This window comes from Carassius carassius, chromosome 9 (assembly GCF_963082965.1).
Source record: "Carassius carassius chromosome 9, fCarCar2.1, whole genome shotgun sequence".
Lineage (NCBI taxonomy): Eukaryota > Metazoa > Chordata > Actinopteri > Cypriniformes > Cyprinidae > Carassius > Carassius carassius.
The window spans coordinates 32,427,500-32,450,084 of NC_081763.1; the positions used below are offsets into that span (position 1 = coordinate 32,427,500).

General features: G+C 39.0%; 1 protein-coding gene across 4 annotated transcripts in view; it reads left to right on the forward strand.

The window, feature by feature from the left end:
* The window catches only part of LOC132149626 (RNA binding protein fox-1 homolog 3-like), a 162,557-nt gene that overhangs the window by 67,391 nt on the left and 72,581 nt on the right, over positions 1-22,585 (forward strand). The window contains exon 3 of one of the 4 annotated variants that reach the window (XM_059559015.1): positions 9,865-10,106. The exons of the other annotated variants lie outside the window; for them this stretch is intronic. Within the exon in view, the coding sequence (XP_059414998.1) occupies positions 9,990-10,106 (117 nt within the window). The 5' untranslated portion in view covers positions 9,865-9,989. The remainder of the gene's footprint in view (positions 1-9,864; positions 10,107-22,585) is intronic. 4 annotated transcript variants of the gene reach the window in all.

Below are 22,585 nucleotides of genomic sequence, written 5' to 3' on the forward strand. Positions count from 1 at the left end.
CGTGATGCCTTTTGAAAACCTTAGGCCGGTGACACACTGGCATATTGCACCTGTCAAACACCGTCAATACTGTTGACGGTGTCCTTTATCAATAGGCTTTATATTTATGCTCAACATGAAGTATAGATATTGTTGTTGTGAAGACAAGAGCCTGGTCTGTCGACACCTCGGCGGTCTCCCTCTATGTCACCTACAGTAGCAGCAGCGAGCCATCGACACGTCAGGCACGATTCTGGTTTGTAAAGACACAGAAAACGTGAAGCAGCCATCAGGCAACTGACAGGCAGCAGAAACGCCACGCAGCCAGTGTGCAGCACAACCACCTGAGCCCTCAGTCTACTCATCGCCTTGACTTTAACCGCGTTTGTAGAAGGCAGTGAACGAGCGGGAACGAGGCTACCTAGTCTTTGCTGGGATTGGCCAGAATTTCTGGCGAATGTATCATAGACGAGCAAGTCATTTAGCCTTCATACAATATCACAAGGTTGCATCCTAGTACCATGGACTATAACATATCAAAGTGATAACTTGCAGAACAAATGGATGTTGTTGTACACACAGCAAGGGTCTGTAGACCATTGACACAAAGGTAAGACGCGATAACTTATGTTTATTAAGATTTGCTGGTATTATGGCTAGGTCTTGTGCATTTGCACACAAGGGATCGGCTGTTTTAATTCTTCTCTTGTAATTAATGTTACGTTAGACTTCCTTAGCCACCAACTTAATTAGCTAGTTACGGTTTGCGTTCATACAGCAAGTGTCGGGGGAGATGATTGTTGAGTAGTCAGTATCTTGTTTAATTATTGCTTGAATCTATTGCTGAATTCTGGAATAGTTGTGATGATGATGATGATGAGGAATGGATCAAGTTTTAGTCAAAATGCCTGATGTAGATTGGATGGATGCATGTTGTTGTGAATTGAGAGCAGTCAGATCATGGTGTGATAGTCAATAGTGTTCATGTGCTACACGTATTTTTGCTTTTTCAATCTTGATAAAATTTGTAGTGCTTAAGTTGTGTTGTGTGTAGATATGGTAAATTGTACTGGGAATTAAATCAAATTATTACATGGCTTGGTTGAATTCCACTGTAGAATGAAGTCTGTTATTTCTTGATAATAACACCGTTGCCATGAAAAACAGAGCGTTGCTATGGACGCGGCAGGATTCTAATCGTAGAGACGGAACTATTTTCTTTAGCGGAAGCAATACAATCATGTTTAAATCAATAAACTCTTTTTTTAAATCAATATTTTGTGTCAAATTATTGATTTATTTGGTGGGTAGCCATGTAATAAGCGGGATAATGTAGAGCGAGGCCCGATTTTGGGTTAGATTTTTTTCCCCGTTTTCAGTGGTTATAACAAAGCAACATGAAAGAGAAATTTGGTAATCATTGTTTAGGTACATTAAACCACGTCATGGCCATGTCATATTGTCAACATGGTACTTATATGATGATATGAAGCAGATTAGTGGGTCATATATCATATGTCTAATGCTTTGTACGGCTTTCTTCTTCATAAAACGAGTCGGACATCATCACATTTTTGTATACATTTTTATTTATTTACATTAATAAGATACAGGACGTCTTTCAAAACATGACCTGCGCGAAAGAGAAAAAAAAAATGCATCATTGTACCCACCACTTCTGAAAATGCACTTCTGAATGCGTCTCTGTCCCCACCACATTTCAAACCAAACTGACGCCCATGGTTCTCGGGCTGCTCCAATCGGATGGGTTTCAGATTCGAATGATGCGCGCACAATCCCATAATGCCACACTACAGTAAGTTAGTGTAAAAAGCAGGAACTACAGTGACAACACCTGCTTCTTGTAAATGAATTACAGCTGACGTGGAAATATACTGTTAACAACTTTAAAACCTTATTTGACCCACAATGCATTGCGGATTACAGCTGCATCTTGTAAAATGTTTAGACACTAAAATTCTGTAAAATTTTGCTGTAGAAACTACAGCAATTTTTTACAGTGAGTGAGATGGTTCCTGTAAAACACCGCCTCTGAAAAATCATCGTAAATGAAACATTAATATGAATTATAAGTTGACCATTTTTAAGAGTAATTATGGTGGTTAATCTCAAACCGTGAACAGAGTCTGGACGTCTGTAGACTTCTGAACAGTTTCATCCCTATTGAAGATTCATAACGGTGGGTTTAACGTCACTAACTGCTCCTTGCATGTCTATCAGTTATTGTCAATATATGAGTGAGATCTGGGATTACATGAATAAGAGATTCCAGGTCAGTCGGAGGTGATTCCCAGAGGATGTGATCTAAACACATCTGTCCTAACCAGAGCAGCATGTCATTAGGAGAATCCGCTAGATTCCATAAACGCTCCGAAGCGGTGAGGTTAAACACCATCAATTGTCTGTGTTTTTAACACATGGCTTCTTGTTGGTAATTTCTCCCTTCAGGATGTGAGTGGAATGAGATTAGAGGATGATTATGTTTTGAACACATCTCAGCGGCCGCACCTGCCTCGTATTGATGAACCACTAACAGCAGTTTCTCACTGCGAGCTTTTCATACAGGCGTCCACCGAGAGCGACGGCTGCTCAGGGGAAATCACATTGGAGTTGTGTGCAGAAATTCAACTCTGCGATCGCACCTGCCATCATTAGATTCTCGTGCATCCGGCGAACCGCAGCGGGCCGGACCGATCTATGCACACCGAGATAGAGAGACAGTCTGCCAGTCGTCATATTAATCGCCATCCGCCATCTTGGTGTAGGGCCATTAACGTTGAGAGCGGCCCAGCACTCGGCCCTCCGAAGGGACCGATAACATCGACCCACATTTGATTCATTGGCACTGATTTATTATAATGTGTTATTGTGATTTAAGCACATGCACAAAAAGCAGTGGCAGTCAAAATATAACAGACACCAATGTCTGATATATAAAATCACAGCTCTTAAGAGGACAGATGTCCATATAAAAAAAATAAAAAATTAATAAAATTATTATATATACTGTGTGTGTGTATGTGTATATATATATATATATATATATATATATATATATATTTTTTTTTTTAGATGCATTATAATTTTTGTGCAGTGTCAGATTAAAAACAAATAGCCATTTATTATTATAGCAACAAGCCATTTATTATTATTATTATTGGGGGGCCTTGCCAACAAAATGAACGCCTGTTAACAAAATATCTATGATTTTATGCTTAAATTGCATTGTAATTAAATGTAGCTATCTTTTAATGGATTTCATTGGGACTTTTTCGAGTCCTGAGTGTATTTATTTATTTTTTGTACCGAGTAAAATAGATTTATAGGGTGAAATGTTGAAATTACAATAAAATATGATAATTGTTGACCAAATGTATGCTGTTTGCATTAACAACCAAAATGATAAAACACACACACACACACACACATAAAAGTGTTAAACAATTGTAAAGCCAAGTTATTGTAATTATCCTTACTGTGGGACGTTTATATTTTACCAAACAATGTAGAAACCTGGCAGTGGCACATTAATGCAGAATTTAATCATTTTGATTGCTGTTTTTTGTTCGGCTAATTAGCATAGACCAGATAAACAGATCATAATCTTCACGGTTTATGGCTATAACATAAACTAAAAGATACTGGCTATTTAACAAGAGGACAAGCTCCAGCTTCCTGCACTGAATAAGAAATAGGAACTAGGAAAAGCAGTTCAGTGGTTTAATATTCAGAAGTGCAGTTTCATCTCGACTGATGTGTCTTTAACTAGTCTCAGAGACTGTGGTCAGCATTTTCACTGCATGTCTTAGTCTTCTAGTGTTTGAGTTCTCAGAGGTTTGGTGCTAGAGAGAGATCTGCTGGAGTTACATGTTTGATGCGGAGGTGATACAGATTCAACCATCACGGTTTCCTGTCCCTAGAGTTAATAATGCATCAGAATCAGTGAATCTGTGTATTTGTGTTTCCATGTAAGAGAGTATCATAAGTGACAATTAAAAATGTTTGTTCTCTGATGATCGTTTAATAATCAGTGCAGAAGCTTTGAACTAGTTTAGAAGCAGACAAATCTATTGAGAAAAGTTCTGAACTCTTTAAAATTATACTGACTTGATTTGTGATTGACCTGCTTTTTACAATGTTTTAAACATTTTTGGAATAAAAATAAATAAATAAAAATATTACGTAATATGAATAAGTAATATATACAGCTTTCAAAAGTTTGTGGTTGGTACATATATATTTTTATGTTTTTGAAAGAAGTCTCTTATGCTCACCGAGGCACGTTTATTTGATTAAAAAAAAAAAAAACGGTAAAAACTGTAAAATTATGAAATATTATTACAATTTAAATTAATTGTTTTCTATTTGAACATATTGTAAAATGTAATTTATTCCTGTGATCAAAGCTGGATTTTCTTATGTAGACCTTCATCTGTGAGATGTCAAAGTATGAGTTGTTTTAGCTTGTAGTTTTAATAAGTGCTTTTTGCTTTTTCAGGCTGAATATGATTTTTTGAGTTCCAGTATATTTTCACAGTGCATCAATCTTTTATCTCCAAAGTTGAAAGAGAACATCAGCGGTTGTTTTTCCTGTTTGACGCGATGAATCTCTGTGGGTGTGAGTGAGGAGGCTCTGGTGTGAGATGTATGATGTTATATCAGCTCCAGTGTTTTCCTTCAGAAGCGCTTCACCATTAAAGGTCGTAAAGCTGTTTCATTTGCTTTATATGGTGAGGCCGGGGGCCAGTAAAGCCCTGCGGTGCTGCTCTGACAGTGCACGCGCACAGGAAAGGGCTGTAAAATGTGAGCACAGAGTGACATTAGTGTTATGGGATATTGACCAATTTTTGGAAAGTTTATGGTGCTAATCAAGAGCCAAGTCCGAGCCAGAGATGAATGTGTGTGTTGTGGCGGAGAGCAGAAGGTCATGGAGGGAGTGTGTCATTTTTTACAGCATGCTTCATGTGTAGGTTTTTCCTACGCTAGGACTTTAACGGATGGGTTTTTTCGTTGGTCTGTATGAAGATGTATGTATGTCGGCGTATTTATAGTGCTTTAATAAATGACGAACGAAACATCTTCACACTTTTGTGTACTTCATACAGCAGAATAAAGCAGATGTCTGGTGTTCCTCCTCAACCATGAACAAACAGTCTGAGTGACTGTAGTTTACACACACACACACACACACAGCGAGGGAATGCGTGCTGGGCTGCTTCAGTGTCCTAATGGACATAGAGAGAGAGATGATATAGAGGGTATATAGTTTCTGTTGTGTAGTGATGTGTCTCAGGGTGTGTCTGAGAGCAGATGGATGAGAAACCATCTGCTACAATTGGACACACACACACACACACACACTGTTAATGAGCACGTACCATAGGCTTGCACCGTTTATATACGAAGCTAAATATAATGACTCCAGATTTCAGTCGCTAAAGCGGAGCTAACTATAATGACTCCAAACCTCAAAACTAAACTGTAATATTCAGTTTATGATTCTTGTCATTTTCTTAATATCTTAGCTGGGATTTTAAACCCTGAGTTACTGTCATACATTCAGAGAATTGATAAAAAAAAATTCTTATGTAGTGGCATATTTAGTTTTTTTGCTTATGAAGCACACACAGAAAGTGTGCGTTAATTTAATTAAATTCAAGTGCTTGGAAACCCTATAATACATTGATTTTTGCAAGTAGCTTTCTTAAAATTTAGCTTTAGAATAACTTCTCCCATATTTAACTTGTTGAGAACTTAAATGTCCTGGTTGTTACTTAATACAGCTTCACATTGAGAACACTTAAAATTGAATGGCAGTTCGAAAGTTGAAATATAATTACTAAAGTCTGAAAACTAATACTAAAAGTTAAAATAATTTTTTTAACATTTTAAATTAAAGAGATCGTTTTTTTTTTTTTTTTTTTTTTTATTAAGATATTAACCATTACAGATAAAAAAAAATTGGTCCATTTGGATAAATGGGGCGTACAATATGGATATTGTGACAACATCAAAAACTATTACGTATTTCCATACAGCTAAATAAATATATTTATAAATCTGAAAAGTTGTATTAGTCGGTTTTAGTATGTAATATTACAATTACAAAACATTTTTGTAGGTTTGAATAGATGCTAAAACATACAGTATGGACATATTGACAACTTTATTACATATTTACACATTTATTCATGGATCTGTACAACAGTAGTCAAGAAATCAAAGTAAATATGAAAAGCTTTGTGATGAAATGGCATTATTATTTGGGAAATAAATATACTGTTCATGTTAGTTCATAGATTAGTAAAAACTAATGAAACCTTAGTAAAATATTCCCATTATGTGTCTCCAAAACTCATTTGAAGCATTTAGGCAGAAGCCCTTAAGATGAAAATGTTTTGAAGGATAAGTTCAGTCGAATGTGTCCGATTGGTGGTGTACGTCTCACTTCAAGTTCTCTTCCCTTTTTAGTGTCGATGTTGATGAATTTCGCAACATCAGACCACTTACTGAGCTGAATAATGAGACTGTAGTCTCCTGCAGAACTTGTGTTCATCTAATATTTGATGGAGTTTGCATAACTGATTCTGTTATTTTCCCGTTTATTACTGTGAGGCTTTGACACAATCTGTATCGGATGAAACTGGACTCGTGAGTAGGCCGCGCTGGCGCTCAGTGTAGATTCTTCCTGTAGTCCCAACATGACTCTTTTGGGAGAGAGTGAACAGGATCCTCCGTCTCATCTCTCCGCTCCTCTGTGAGTGGATGTCTGGCTGTTTGCCTGCTCACTTTTCACATTCTCTTCCTCCGCTGTTGTGTCCTGCATATCTCCTCCTCTTCCATCTCTGTTTCTCTCTCTCTCTTTCTCGGGGAGTGATTAATGGTGCAGCGTGTTTCTGCTTTCGCCCTGCAGCATCTGCAGTGCAGCACCTCTCACAGTCTCTCTCTGCTTGCTTCCCTCTGTCTCTCAGGGGATGTCTCTGTCTCTATCAGGTCTCGGTCAGGTCCTGCGGCTCAGTACGGATCAGGAACTTCGTCACACACTGTCACAAGTGTGTTTGTTATCGTGGTAGACTTGGTGGACAAAAAGACAGTCAGTCAGTCAGACAGTCTTTTTGGAGGATTCGGGATGGGACTAGTGTCATCTTTCTGGTTTTATTGGGAACAATTATTCCGCAGTTTCCAGCTAAAATTAAAACTAAAGGGAGTAAAACATCAACAACTTTTGTTCTGTAAACACAAACTTTTATAACAGGGTCAGATTATTGATTAATAAAGACTTTTTTTCATGCCCAGTACTATGTTCTGACCTCAAAAATGTTTACCAAATTGCATGAGTTAATATATTTTGACATTTGCCTCACAAAATCTGCTTCATATCTATGGCTTTTCTGACATAGTAAACTTGCTCAGTAGCGCACCCGGTACTGAATTACAGTTGAGAAACATGCATCAGGCCACTTGATAAAAGATTACAAAAACTTGTAAAAGCAAGTCATGGTTGCTTCAGCAATGTGTTTTCATCTCATGTCTGCTTTTGTTAACACTATTGGTTAGGTTTAGTGTGGGTGATATGTTATTTTCAAATGTGATAAAGAGTTTTATTTTTGTGACACGCTTCAAAAATAAGTTTGCGGAGACCGAGACGGCAAAAAGCACAACCTGATTGTTTCCTTTATTTTACAAAAGCACAGCATTCTGTTGTTATGTGTTTAGTGTATACAAGTAAAAGTAGACCCTTTAAAGTTTCGAATGATGTATTGTGCCTTGTCTGTACAATCAAAATTGACAGTAATTTTATTTTTATTATCTTATAAAACAATGCCACAAAATGCATTGGCGCATTCGTTGACCCCAGAAGGTTAATGGCACTTACTGGAATTTCACTGTGAAAGTGTCGCAAAAACAGCATGATTTGATGTGACATCAGTTTATAATAATAATCATGATAATATTACTTTGTTTTTGCAAAGTGTATATCAGAACCTCATTGTTGCTTTACTAATACATTACACATAACACATAAAACAATTATATAATCAAATAAGTCGAAAACAGTTTAAATACGTTTATTAATTTATTTCAGTATTCACTTTTTTATGATTAAGTTGCTACAATATTTCAGAAATCATTCTAATATGGTGATTTGCCACTCAAGAAACTTTTCTTATTTTATCAATCTTATTAACGGTTGTGCTGCTTTATATTTTGTGGGAACTGTGCTACTTTTTATTTTTCTGGATTCTTTGACAAATAGAATGTTCAAAAGAACAACATTTACTTAAGAAAAAACTTTTGTTACATTATAAATGTTTTTGCTGTCACTTTAGATCAATTAAATGCATCATTGTCGATTATAAGTATAAATTTCTTTAAAAAATTATTATAATCATACAAAAGTAATCCAACCCCAAACTTTTGAACAGCAGTATATTTGAATATTCCAGTAGTTTACATCAACTAGAGATTTTCGTCTGACTTGTTTTTAAATATAAAGCTAATAAATTCTGCACACATGAAACTGGCATAATCTGGAAAATAATGTCTGAATGTATTCTGTGTTCAATTTGAGTGAATTGCTTTGAGTTAACCGTCAGAAGTTTTGGTGTTAGTTTTGGTGCACTGTCTGATAATGTCCCTGGCAGCTGTGTGAATACGGGGGCGAGATGCTGCAGAAAACGTGCGTCTCAAATGAAGTGTAACACATCAGAGATACATACAAACCTGCTGCTGAACAGACACACACACAGTGCTGCAGAGATGTAATTTGTAGTGAAATCACATTAGCGTGTGTGTGATGGGCGCCATACACAGAACATCTGTTACTGACACACACCGCTTGATTGATGCCTCTGCTGATGTGTGAGTGCATGTAAACAGGTAACCGTCTTTACACTGAAAATCTGCACATAAACACACTACTATGTAAAACACAGTGATGTGATATTATTTGTGCTTAATTTCACACTTTCCGTGCAGTGTTTTTGTCTTGTTTTGAATGTTAAAATACATGTACAGAGTCTAGGCTATAGAAGCTATACATCTGTGATCTAATTTCAGTTTTTAGACAGCGTTACACTTTTAGTGCATTTTAAACATTTTACAAGCAGAGAAATAGATTAGAAGTGTTTGCTCGACTGCAGTGGTATTATGATGAACAGCATTTGTTTGGAATGGAAATCTTTTATAACATTAAATATCTTTACTGTTGGTGGTTTGACCAATTTAACGTGTCCTTGATTAACAAAAAACATAGATTTCTGTCAAAAGAAGAAGAAAAAAATCTTACAGACTTTTGAACGGCAGTTTAAAGTAACACCATCTTTGCAGCAAAATAAAGACCAATCAGAATTCGGTATTATAATGATGTCATTGCAGCTTAAATTTAAATGCAGAATATTCTAACTAGTATAAAAAGTGTAACTGGCAAAAATTGCACACCTAAAGCTGGGATTATCTACAAAATGATGTGTGTGACATGTAAAGCTTTCAAAGGAGACACATTTGGTTACAAAAATAATCCCAGAAGTGATAAAGGTGTTTTGCATCCACTCATCATCTAAATGAATGAATGTCATGTTAAGGGTGTGCAGTGACTATAATTATCTTTATATAAAGCAGCAGAAGTCTGTACCATGTCCTCGTTCGTGTGTGTGTGTGTCCTTGAGTGTGTTTTCAGGGGTTTTGGGAGTGTTGGGCTCTGAAGGGGGTCGTGGGCAATTAAAGCACACATGCAGCGCTGCTATCCCATCTCACACACACACACACACACACACACACACAGAGAGTCACGCATCCATCCTCTGCTCTCTCGCACCTCCCACCTCAGCATGTGAATGTTTAAGTGATCTTTATTGTGTGCAGAGTAAACAGAGAGAGCGAGGGAAGCCGTGTTGAGCTCAGACCAGCCGAGCTGCGTTGTGCTGACAGCAGGACGAGAGACAGACAGATAGAGACAGAGAGAGAGAGAGACGGCAGTGTGTGGTTTAATGTGGAAATCGTCCTCTCTGAGCTCCATGGCAAACTCTGCATGCGTGCTGCTGTCCGGCTCTGGGATGCTGCCTCATTCGCTGCACGCGCCGCCTGCCTTCCTCTACTTGTCCGAGGTAAGGATCGTTCCGCTTTTAACCACTCTGAAATAGCGTGCTTTTCTATCCTGACCTCTGACCTCTTCACCGTTTGGGGTCAGTGTTCTGTTTATAGTTCTGTGCTTTTATTCTCTGTTCGTTCCATTGTTTAGGCTTAATCACTTACTTTCATGGTCCGTTAACATTAACTAGTTGTTTGTATCTACTTTTGTAATTGGGGAATTTAGTGTGGAAATGTCTCAAAACGGAAGTCTGTCGCTTATTTTAGGTCACAATTAGCAAATGTATGCAGATTTTTATGCAATATTAGGCAGACGCAGTCATGAATTATGCAGGATTCCTGTGACTTTTCCCTGTGTTCAAGATGCTGCTTTTAATGATCTTGAATTGCTTTGTAGAAAAAGACATCAGATTTTTTCACTGGATTGTAAAGTCAGCAGGGTTTTGTTTTTGAAGTTTTTATTACAGATGCATATATGCAATATAAGTGACTGTATAAATATCGGCATATATCTGCCTTTTTAAAATGATTGAGAAATCAATCAGTCTTTTTTTCCTGAGCAAATTTGGTCTGAATTGGCTTATATACGAGATATATATTTTTTCATTCAATAATTACATTATTAACAGTATGTTATACTGTTTAAACATCTGATTTGACTTTCAAACACTTATTATGAACTGATCGGGAGTATCTAGTATCGTAGCTTGCTGTTTGACATTAGATTGTGCAATGTTTAGATACAGAGTTATATCTGATGTGCACATGTCAGAAAGAAAGGTGTTTTCCTCATTTTAGCTCATAATCACCGATATTAGCATATGCAGATACTCTCATGAATTATTCAGGACCTAAATAGACTTGATCAATGTTCTTCATTTACACAAATTACTTTGTTGAACTAGTCATTAGATTGTGAATTTAAGTGCACAGGGGTTTGTTTAGAAAATGTTTATTTTTATTAGCAGTGCTTGATTTATCGGTTTGTACATATCCATATTAACCGATATAACCGATTTCAATTTTAAATGATCAATATTGCTTATGGTTTACGTAGATAATGGATACATTTTATTTGCTCATTTGTTTATTTATTGATTTAATAATGACACTAAAATATTTTTAGTTTTTAAAATGTTTTATTTGATTAGCAATGCTTGAAATATAGATTCCTTTATTGATTTATGAATTAACTATTAATAAAATATTTATTTATTGACGTACTTATTCTAAATGTTTTTTTCTGTACTAGGATTCATATCTAATAAAGAAATATCATCGTTTACCAGCAGGGGCGGCCTTAAGCATCTGGGGGCCCGTTTCAATAACTAATATGGGGCCCTGCCCACATAAAATGTAAACATAATAGAGCAGAAAAAGCAAGGATTCCTGTTGGTTTGCATCATATTATTTTATTACTCGCACTTTCAGCTTCATTAAAAGGCAGCTTTATACAAACTATATACAATACAGCGTTTTACGTTGGAATAAGCCTCACCCTTTCACGCAGGGCAACATCACTGCTTATTTGATTTGCGCAGTAGCTATATTTTCAGCTGTCTGGGCTGACTTAAAAAAAAAAAAACAGCTCAAACATCCCCTCAACTTGCCGTATTACAGAGCCCGGGAAGTCACCTGTGTAAGTAAAAATAATTTTTTAAAAATCTGTGACGACGGTTTTGGCAATCCGTGCGCCCTAAACCGTAATCACGAATTCTCAAACTGTTCCCTCGGTTTAACAAATCGTGCCCACGGATTAATAAACCGTACCCACGAGTTTCTAACCCGCGCTCTCAGATTTGTAAACAGTGCCTGCAGTTTCTGAAATCTGTACCCACGAATTCATAAACCGTGCCCACGCTTTCGCAATCCGTTCCCACGGGTTTGTAAAATGTACTCACGGATTTGTGGCTCACTCATTTTAGAAAGATCATTTGAGAGCTACTTTTTAAAAATGAAAGTGGCCGAGAGCTACTCATGCAATAATTAAATCTCTTAAATAATGTCTCATAACTCTCATATTAACAACTATGCTAACTGTTTTAGACCTAAAAGAGTTATTGTAGGCCTATATATGTCCCCCTTAATTGACATAGGCTATATATATCAAAATATTATACTGTAAAAACACATAATTATTGTTGATTTTATAGTGCATCATAACTAGAGATAAAATGGTATGAAAATGTAATTTCATGATTATAGTGACCAAAATGAGCATGGTTATCACATAATCCTGTTCAAAAAGTACTAATACTACACAATTAAATCAATTTACCAAGTTTTATGTAGAAAACCAAATAACAAATAAACTTACCATCAATATGCACTTTTTGTTTACATGAACATTAAAATAGTAACATTAAAAATGATGGCCAAATTTGAAAGGAGTCTCTTGCAACATGTTATCTAACATGTACACGTTCAAATAAAGTTTTGACAAAAAAGTTTTTATAAAAAGATAAACCTCGCATATTTCAGCCTTTAAATCATTTTTATAGAAAGAATGATTCAAAAAAAGACAAAATACTGACATTTACAATGCACATTATTAGCTTATCTTTTATTATTAATAGTAAAATTCGGTTCCCGTGGCGTCTGTCGTTGCTCGAGAAGTTTTAATAGCTAATGGATTTCCACCACCGAAAAACGCTTTGCTGTAGCTCTGCTAGAAGATTTATTTAGAAAAAACACCCGTAGTTTGGGTGCACCCCCATCCTTCATGTTGACTTGTTGCGCGTGGAAAAAAATGAGCGTGTCGCTTCAATTATTTGAAATAATGAACTTGAGCGTGCAAAAGACGCGATATTGAACGGCCCTCGAGCTACCTCCAATCAGGTCACGAGCTACTCTCGCGAGCGACGTGTTGGAGACCACTTTAGACATTATGTCTGAAAATCAATATCCTAGGGAGAAAATGAATGGGATTTTCCTGTTCTGTTGGGGGCCCCCTTGGAGGGCGGGGCCCGTTTCAATTGAAACGGGTGAAACATAGGTAAGGCCGCCTCTGTTTACCAGTCATAAAAATAATTCTCATAATGAGCCAACAATTTATTTATTTATTTATTTTTTTTTGCAATGGAGGATATATTGTTTTCTACATATTAGTATCAAACAATATAACTGTCTCAAATTTGTATTTGCTGATGTTTTAAGTAGATGATGGCATGTTTTTCTTTCATTTTAAAATAAATTGTATTTTTTATTATTATTATAATTTTTAAATACTTTATTTATAGGGATTTCTACTAACAGGAAAAAACGAAAAATAATAATTGCAAAAAAATATATATGCATACAGTTTTACTAATTTTTTTACTTAAGTGTTTTTCTGTACTGGGATTCGTAAGTACTAAAGTCATGTTTTTATAATGTTTGTTATTATGTGTAAAAAAGGAGATTTGAGCTTTAGTATGAACAATGTTTAAAACATTACGCAAAACCATTTGTTTACCAGTCATAACATCAAAAAGATGCTCAATATCAGCTGACATGGAGTGCATCTTTAGTTGTGGTGCATGTATGCGAGTGATGCAGCAGTGAGACACCAGAGAGCGATAAATGAGATGAGTGCTTTCCTCCTGCTTTTAAATCACTGTGAGACAGCAGGAGACGCGTCTCCTCCCCCATCTGTCCACACACACACACACACACACATGGTCGGGTTGCGTCCCTGTGAAGTATCCAGGGCAAATGATCCTCCGGAGAGCAGCAGACATTATTCATGAGGCCGTGTGTTTATGAGTGAGTGTGTTTGTGCGCTTAATTGATTTCATATTCAAACACACGACCCGGTTTGCTGCAGTATGTAACACTGAATTATTGATACGGTTCAAAATGTGACTGAGACTCTGCTGCTTGTGGAGAAGAGCCTTGGCTTAAGTGTTTAACATGACAAGAAACACATGAAGTGATTCAAACCTCTGAGTTGTGACCACATCAGCAGGCATTACTACTATTTGAATAAAAAAAAATGTTGTTTGTTTATTGCATGTGTAGACAAATAAATGTGTATTAATATAATGCGTTATTTATTTTTTTTCTTTATAAATAAATACTATAATTTTTATATAAGCAAAGGATGCTCTGCAGTGAATGGGTGCCGTCAGAATGAGAGTCCAAACAGTGATTAAAACATCATAATAATCCACAAGTAATCAACACCACTCCAGACTATCAGTTAATGTCTGGAGAAGTGAAAAGCTGCGTGTTTGTAAGAAACAAAAGTCATCTGGTCTGAATCAGGAGAGAAATCTGCAAAGACCAAACACTGTTTACAAGCATTATTAGGGATTTTAGACTTGTATTGTGGCTAGATGCAGTGGTTTGAAGCTAAGAACATCTTAATGATTGATTTGTTTCAGCTTTTCACTTCACAAGACACTGAAGAGAATAGTTTCCAAGTCTCTGTAGAGACTCACGTCGCTCGAATGCTCGTGTCTCTGGAGGACATAATTGACCCCGTGACCCACGAGAGTCCTTCACACCCAATGACTGTCATCTGGAGATGATGAGAGCATTGAAATACTGTCTAAAGAGAAAGAAAGAAATAGTTTTGTCCGCTATATAATTGCACTTGGCAATTATTTCATCATATGTTTTGTCTCGATCTTTTGAAGTAAGAGTTCAGTGCACTGTGAAGCACACTACAGCCTTCAGCAGAATAACTAATCATAAGAGTAAAACATGGTAAAGCTCATTTTAGCACTGATTGACTCTTATCGTGTTTTCCATATGTGTGTGTCTTAAAGGTACAGTAGCACAAACAGAAGGATCGTAAGAATTGTGGAAAATGTTTAGCTGTAAGAAAGTGAAACCTCAGCAAAATCATCTCTCTCTCTCTCTCTCTCTCTCTCTCTCTCTCTCTCTCTCTCTCTCTCTCTCTCTCTCTCTCTCTCTCTCTCTCTCTCTCTCTCTCTCTCTCTCTCTCTCTCTCTCTCTCTCTCTCTCTCTCTCTCTCTCTCTCTCTCTCTCTCTCTCTCTCTCTCTCTCTCTCTCTCTCTCTCTCTCTCTCTCTCTGTGTGTGTGTGTGTGTGTATTAGTGCTATAATTCCACAGGGTCTTAAGTCTTTATTCATTAGATGATTAGGGAGTTTTCATGTGAAGTCCTCAATTTAAAGGAGTATATTATCTTTAGGTTGCAGTCAACATGACTTCATTAGAAATAGAAGAAAAATAACCATGGGACAAACAAGATCCCCTTCAGCAAAACTGCACAGTTCATTCAGTGACCAATACAATGCAGACAAAGTACAGTTGGCGTCCTGCAGACTGAAGCAGTTCAGGCTGTGACCAATATTTGAGGGCTCGTTGATTTAGAAAAGTCTCTGGAGTGGCTTTTTTATGCCATGTTAATGGTTAAACTAATATAGACGTGTGCGGATTAATTTAGAGGATATACATTAAAATCTAAAAAAGTTTATATGGTTATCAAGGGCAAATAATGGAAGTAGTTGATGTTTTACAGATAGTGACTTTGGTCCCTTCTAAGATATAAAAATTAGAAATGTGTGTGTATCTGTGAAAGTGGACCCCACAACTCCTAAATGTTAAATCCGGGCCCCACAAATGACTCAAAAACGCATGTGCAAACAATTTTGTTTGAATTTTGGTATATTGAAGTGACATTTCTTATTAGGAATTTTTCGTTATCTTGCTTGATTTTTTACAAGTCTGTAAAACCACTGGAAGTGGTGGACCCCACAATTGGGCAAAAAACGGTGGTCCCCCTTATGGTAGAAAAACAAGTATGTGTGTGTGTGTTGTGCCGGTGGTCAGTGCATCTGTTTAGAGAGACATCATCATCAGTGAATCTTCAGTCTGTGTGGTTGTGGACCATTGGCTGACTCAAAGGAAACAGGGCTTGAGACAGATTTCGTCCTCACTCTCTCAGTTTATATCAGGCTGAGAGCCCGAGTGAACATGCTTGTGTTCTTCAGATTTAGTACAGATGATATTGTGTGCAGAACAGTTTGAGCGGAGCAGCATGAACCGCATGATTTCAGGTGTTTAAATTCACTGTAACAATGGAGCATTTTCATCTGTGAATCCTCAAAAATAAAATGAATCAGCTTCCTCAAAAATATGAAGCGCCAACTGTTTTCAGCATTGATAATAATCAGAAATTCAAAAAATTTCATTTTAGAAAGATTCTTCTTGATGACTAATTAAATGTAAGTAAACGAGTGTCGTTGATTTTGTGCTCTTACAGGATATATTTATGCATCATAAATCTACTGCAGCTTGATTTGATCCAAGCTGCTTTTCTTTGTCATAGTAAATCCTCTTACAGGCTGCTATTGTTTAACACAAAGGCCTAATTTATCTTCACAGCCCTTTCATTGCTGTAAAGAGTGTGTGTTTGTGTGTGTGTGTGTGTGTGTGTGTGTGTGTGTGTAGCAGTTGTGTATTTAGGAAATTACTTTGTGATTCCACTTGCCATGACCATATTTGGTTTTTCTTGCCGCCATGCTGACTTGGGGGGTTGGCGCACTTTGCTGCTTACCAGTCTGCATGGGATGTCACAGCGGTAGGTCCCGCAAGTTTTTGAGTCAATTAGGGCCGTATTTCATGTAACGGATGAATTCAAATGATATATCTGTATGATTGTGATCTAAAGCCCCTCTGTAATGCGCATTTTTTGATAAGCATTAATTGATTATTTTTCATTACTGAAGTTTCTTTTTAATATCTGTAATTTTCTCTTTCTCAGTGTCGTGCATTGCTGCCGCACGCTGGTTTATGTGCTGCACGAGTCCTCATTTCCATTTGTGTTATACAGAATAAACGAGGATCTGCTGGCAAGAATTTTCGTAGTCTGTCTTTTGTTTAAACACAATGCAGAAAACACTGCTACAGCTGGTGCCGTGACCCGGATGGGAGTGAGGTTTAGGGGGGTGAGTGTAACAGAGGCCAGCGAGTAGTGCTGTGCAGGTAAACCTCACTCCCCGATCTCAAGAGACGCACTAGCGACTGATGCTAGTGGCTGTAGCCATTTAGCCTCCTTGTTAGTGCGTCTGCCTCCCATGCTGGAGACCCGGGTTTGAGCGAGGAGCTGCGGAGAGGACCCGGGAGAGAGGAGGTGTGTGTGTGTGTGTGTGTGTGTCAGTCAGTCTAATACTCTCTCTAAGCAGTATACTCTCTCTAAGCAGTAATAAATTCCTCCACACTCTTACAGTCTTTTCTCCCTCTTTCTGTCTGCTGATTACTGTCGCTGCTGCTCTAATTAACTCTGAGTGTGTGTGTGTGTAAGAGCGAGAGAGAGAGACACAAGCAGCTCTGTGTAAATTGCAGGCTGCTGCGAAAGGTTCTTCTGATGCGTTTACATTTCAAGGGTGAAATCCAATCTCATGGGCGTGTGCATGTATGCGTGCGTGCGTAAATGATATGTATAATAAAGTTAAAAAAGTAAAATAAATATCAGTATTTGCTTATTTAAATTTTATTTGTTTTATTAATTGAATGATAAATAAAAAGTAAAATAAGCAAATCAATAAATACAAATACAACGAAATTAAATATTGTAAGTTAAACTAAATTAACTTATTTTACTTTTTGTTTACTTTTTTATTTTACTTATTAATTGTATTACTTTCTATTGATAAGTAAAATAGGTAAATAAACAAACATAAATAAAAGTAAATAAAGTCAAATAATGTAAATGTATGTTTTTGGCTCTATTTCCTTTTCACTTATAAAGAAAAGTAAAATAAGAAAATTAATATATTACAATAAAATAAGTAAACAGAAAATTTATTTAAAAGTAATATAAATAATTTTATTTTATTTTATTTACATATTATTTACATATTGATTGATTTTTCATCACTAAATTGATTCACTTGAACTTGTTAGGGAAGTGTGTTACATCACAGGATGAAAAAATAAAGATACAAAGGTAATAGTGATTTATTATTATTATTATTATAATACACTCCGACCTTTTTTTCCTCAACATTCTGAAAGAGAAGTCATAAAATCTAAGAGGAACTTTTTTTAATCTGATATTTTTCTCCTACAATTCCAAGTTTATATCTCGTAATTCGAGTTTGGAAAAATAAAATAAAGTCTGAACTGCAAAAACAATAATAATTTAATATTAAGTATCATATTGTTAAATGCACTCCACACACTTTATTTATTTGTTCATTTATTTTTGGCATTTCTCACATTCTGGCAATGAATATATAATGAATGGTACTACAATTGGTTTGTTTTACACCCCCCATATATATATATATATATATATATATATTACTTTATGTGGAGTGAGATGAATTAAAGTACAGTAACTGCTGTTGTGTTATGAATGTTGCAGTAAAGTTACTAGCGCTATTCTTTGTTGTTCTCTGTGTGCGTGTCTTCAGCAGGTAGTTGCTTTAGCTGTATGCAGATTGCAGCAATTAACATGTAAATGATCATGAGTTGAAACGAGGGGAGAAAAATAAATATTGATGCCAATTCCTGGCGGTGGAGGAAAACTAGTTCCTGTGTGTGTAGCCTTAAAGCTCATTTCCAGATGCTAATGGGCCGGTGGTATGTTTAGATGATTATTACTGAGGTCTAAATGAACCAGTCAGGGCTGGGGATGATTAGTATGCAGGAGGAGGAGCCACACGGAGAGCTTTATTAGAGGAAACATCTCGGTTACGTATGTAACCTTGGTTCCCTGAATAGGGAACGAGATGCTGCAGTGACGTCACCACCATGGGAACACCTTCGGTGTGACGAATATCTGAAGCCCTATTCTGAAGTCTGAAGTCTGAAGACTGTAAGACTTGATAAAAGTGCTCGGTGAGGACCAACCTACCACAGCACAGATACCATCCATAGAAGATCCACTGAGAAAGCTTGAGACGAAGCCACTGCTCTCGTGGAATGAGCTTTAACTCCTAAGGGCGAAGCGAGCCCGCGCGCCTCATAGGCTAAAGATATTACCTCCACCAGCCAATGGGACATGCGTTGTTTGTAACCGCATGGCCTTTATTCCTTTGTCCAAACAGAAAAACAGCTGGTCAGACTCAACCATGGGGCAGTACGATCCAAATAAGTCTTTAAGCTCTCACAGGGCAAAGACGTAATGGCTGAATGGCTGCCACGTAAACCTTTAGGGTAGCTGGTGTCACTCCATCCGAAAAACGGTCCTGAAGGAACTCCAGTACTGACGCCACTGGGCAGTAAACTGGATCCATATTATGAGTTTCACATCAGGTTGTAAACAGTCTCCACTTGAAAGCATATAAGCATCTCGTAGAAGCTGCTCTAGAGTTCAGTATAGTCTCGGTAGTTTCAGCAGAAAGACCGGGATATATTAACTCACTCCGCTCAGAGGCCACGCCCACAGATTCCATAGATCTGGCCTCGGGTGCCAAATCAGTCCCTGTGCTTGTGATAATAAATCCTGTCTGAGGGGAATCTCCCATGGAGAGCCCGCTAACAGATTGATCAGATCCGCAAACCACGGCTGTGTGTGCCACCGCGGAGCCACCAACAGCAGCTGTTCCACCCTGTCCACCCGTATTCTGCATAATACCGCCGAAATCAGACGGATTGGGGAAAAACGCATACAAACTGGTCCTGGGCCAGTTGTGGGCTAATACATCTAAGCCCAGGGGTGCTGGAGGGCATAGGGAGAACCAAAGCGGGCAATGCATAGTCGTGTTCGACGCAAATAAATCCACTTTCGCTTCCCCGAAAATCTGCCATAGGAGACTCACCGTTTGGGGGTGCAATCCCCCTTCCGCTTGCTCCAGAGTCTGCCTGGATCGCAAATTCGCTCCGAAGTTCAACGTCCGGGGACATGAAGAGCTCGGATCGATAGAAATTTTTTCTGAAACCAAAAGAACATGTCTCGCCAGCCTGCACAGGGGGCGAGAGCATAATCCTCTCTGATGATTCAGGTATGACACAACCGCTGTGTTGTCTGATCTGAGCAGCACATGACGGCCGATCAGCAGATTCGAGAAATACTAGAGAGCCAGAAAAAACCGCCAGTAATTCCAACCTGTTTATGTGCCAACTGCGTTGCGCCGCTGTCCACACTCTGTGGGGTGGCGCCCTTGACAAACAGCTCCCCAGTTGGTCAAAGACGCATCCATCGTGACAGTCTCTCGGGAAGCACAAATCCCCAGCCGAACTCCGGTCAGGAGAATTCGGTTGACATACATAGTTTCAGCGACATCACACACCGCCGTGTCACCGGAATCGTCCGATGCGGAAGACAATGGGTGTGAAACATTCCATCTTTTCGTCCACCACTGAAAAGGGCGCATGTGAAGTAATCCCAGACGAGTTACAGGGAATGCCGTTGCCATAAGACTTAAGTCTGAGGCACAATCTCACTGTCACTGCGCGACCCGCTCTGAAGCGCCGCACGCATGATGCAATCGACTGAGCGCGCAGGAGAGAAAGCTTTGCTGTCATCGCGCGAGAGTCCAACTCTAATCCCAGAAGGTTATCCGTTGAGAGGGGATTAAAACACTTCTCTTGGATTTCATGCGTAAACCCAGGCTGCGCTAACACCAGCCAATCGCCTAAAATAGTTAAAAAACGAACGCCCTGGAGCCGCAACGGGGCCAGAGCTCCATCCAAAAAAATGCATCCCTCAGATCGATCGTGACAAGCCAATCGTTTGGTTGAATCTGAGACAAAATAGACTTTACCATCAATATCTTGAATTTTCTCGGCCTGACTGCAAGATTCAGATGGTGTAAATCCAGAATGGGTCATAATCCGTCTCCTTTTTTTTTTTTTTTTTTGTACCACAAAATAACGGCTGTAAAAACCCTGCCTCCATCTGAGAGGGGTGTACTTCCTCTATAGCCCCTTTGCTCAGCAGAGTTGACATCTCCTGTCGCAGCACCGCTATTTCCATCGGTTTCGCCACCGTGGAAAGGAGGCGGGCCTTATTGAAACTGAATGGTGTATCCGTGACAAATTGTGCGTAACACCCATAGAGAAATGTTGGGCAAGCGTTCAAAAAACGGCCCGAGACCATACTAGCGGTCTCAAAATTTCCGCTTCCTGCAACGCTGTCATACATGTTAAAATGTCTGGGCACGAAAAGCTCGTGGCGTTCGTGCACAGGGGAAGTGTATGCATAAGAGCAGTTGCGTCTCGCTGTGTATAACCCTGAAACGTGTCCACGGCAGGAATTAGGCCAACAGATTGAACATCGGGCTTTGCCGCTAGCGAAAAGCGGCGGCTGTGCGAGCCGTCATAAACGGGTCGTCTGTGCAGGACCCTTGAATCGCCCCTCGAATGCTGAAAGCTGGATTGCGCAGAGTGTCTGAGGGAACGTTTGGCGTTACAGCTCAATCCAATGCTGCTCGAAGCACTGTTTGCTGCGAGGCAGACAATGTAGAGTGTGGGGACTGCAGTGAGAGGGTTAGATGTGCATTAGCAATCCAACAGCACTCTCTGGAGGAGGGCACAGTCCCTGGCAAACATGAAGGAAAACGCATGCGTCAAAGTCGCTGCGTTTCGTTGTGTATAATCCTGAAGCGTATCCACGGCAGGATTTAATCCAATAAGATAAACATCGGGCCACGCCGCTAGCGAGAACGCGGCAGCTGTGTGAGCCGTATACACTGGCCATCTCTGCGAGCCTCCTACCCCGTCCCTCAAACTCTGAAGGCTGGATTGTGCAGAGTGTCTGAGGGGGCGCTCAAATGATAGCTCAGTTCAATGACGCTCGAGGTGCCTTTGCTGCGAGGCAGTCAATGTTAGAGTGTGGGAACTGCAGTGAGAGGGTTAGATGTGCATTAGCAGTCCAACAGCGCTCTCTGGAGGAGGGCACACTCCCTGGCAAACATGAAGGAAAAACGCATGCGTCACACTCGCTGCGTTTCGTTGTGTATAATCCTGAAGCGACTCCACGGCAGGATTTAATCCAACAAGATAAACATCGGGCCATGCCGCTAGCGAGAACGCGGCAGCTGTGTGAGCCGTATACACTGGCCATCTTTGCCAGCCTCATAGGCCGTCCCTCAAACTCTGAAGGCTGGATTGTGCAGAGTGTCTGAGGGGGCGCTCAAATGATAGCTCAGTTCAATGACGCTCGAGGTGCCTTTGCTGCGAGACAGTCAATGTTAGAGTGTGGGGACTGCAGTGAGAGGGTAGATGTGCATTAGCAATCCAACAGCACTCTCAGTGGAGGGCACAGTCCCTGGGATTTTAACATGAAGAAAAGCGTGTGCGGAAAAGCGTGTGCGGAAAAGCGTGTGCGTCAAACTCGCTGCGTTTCATTGTGTATAATCCTGAAGCGTATCCACGGCAGGATTTAATCCAACAAGATAAACATCGGGCCACGCCGCTAGCGAAAACGCGGCGGCTGTGTGAGCCGTAATCCACCATGCGAGTAGCCACATAAATAGCTCACTGAGGAAGGAGAGGCGCGTTTCTCCTGTCCCCTTGGAGGGAGAGAACCGCGTATGCCGGCCAGAGCCTACTCAGAGTTCGAGGCCGCAGTCGGACAAACATAGTTTGAAGAGCAAAA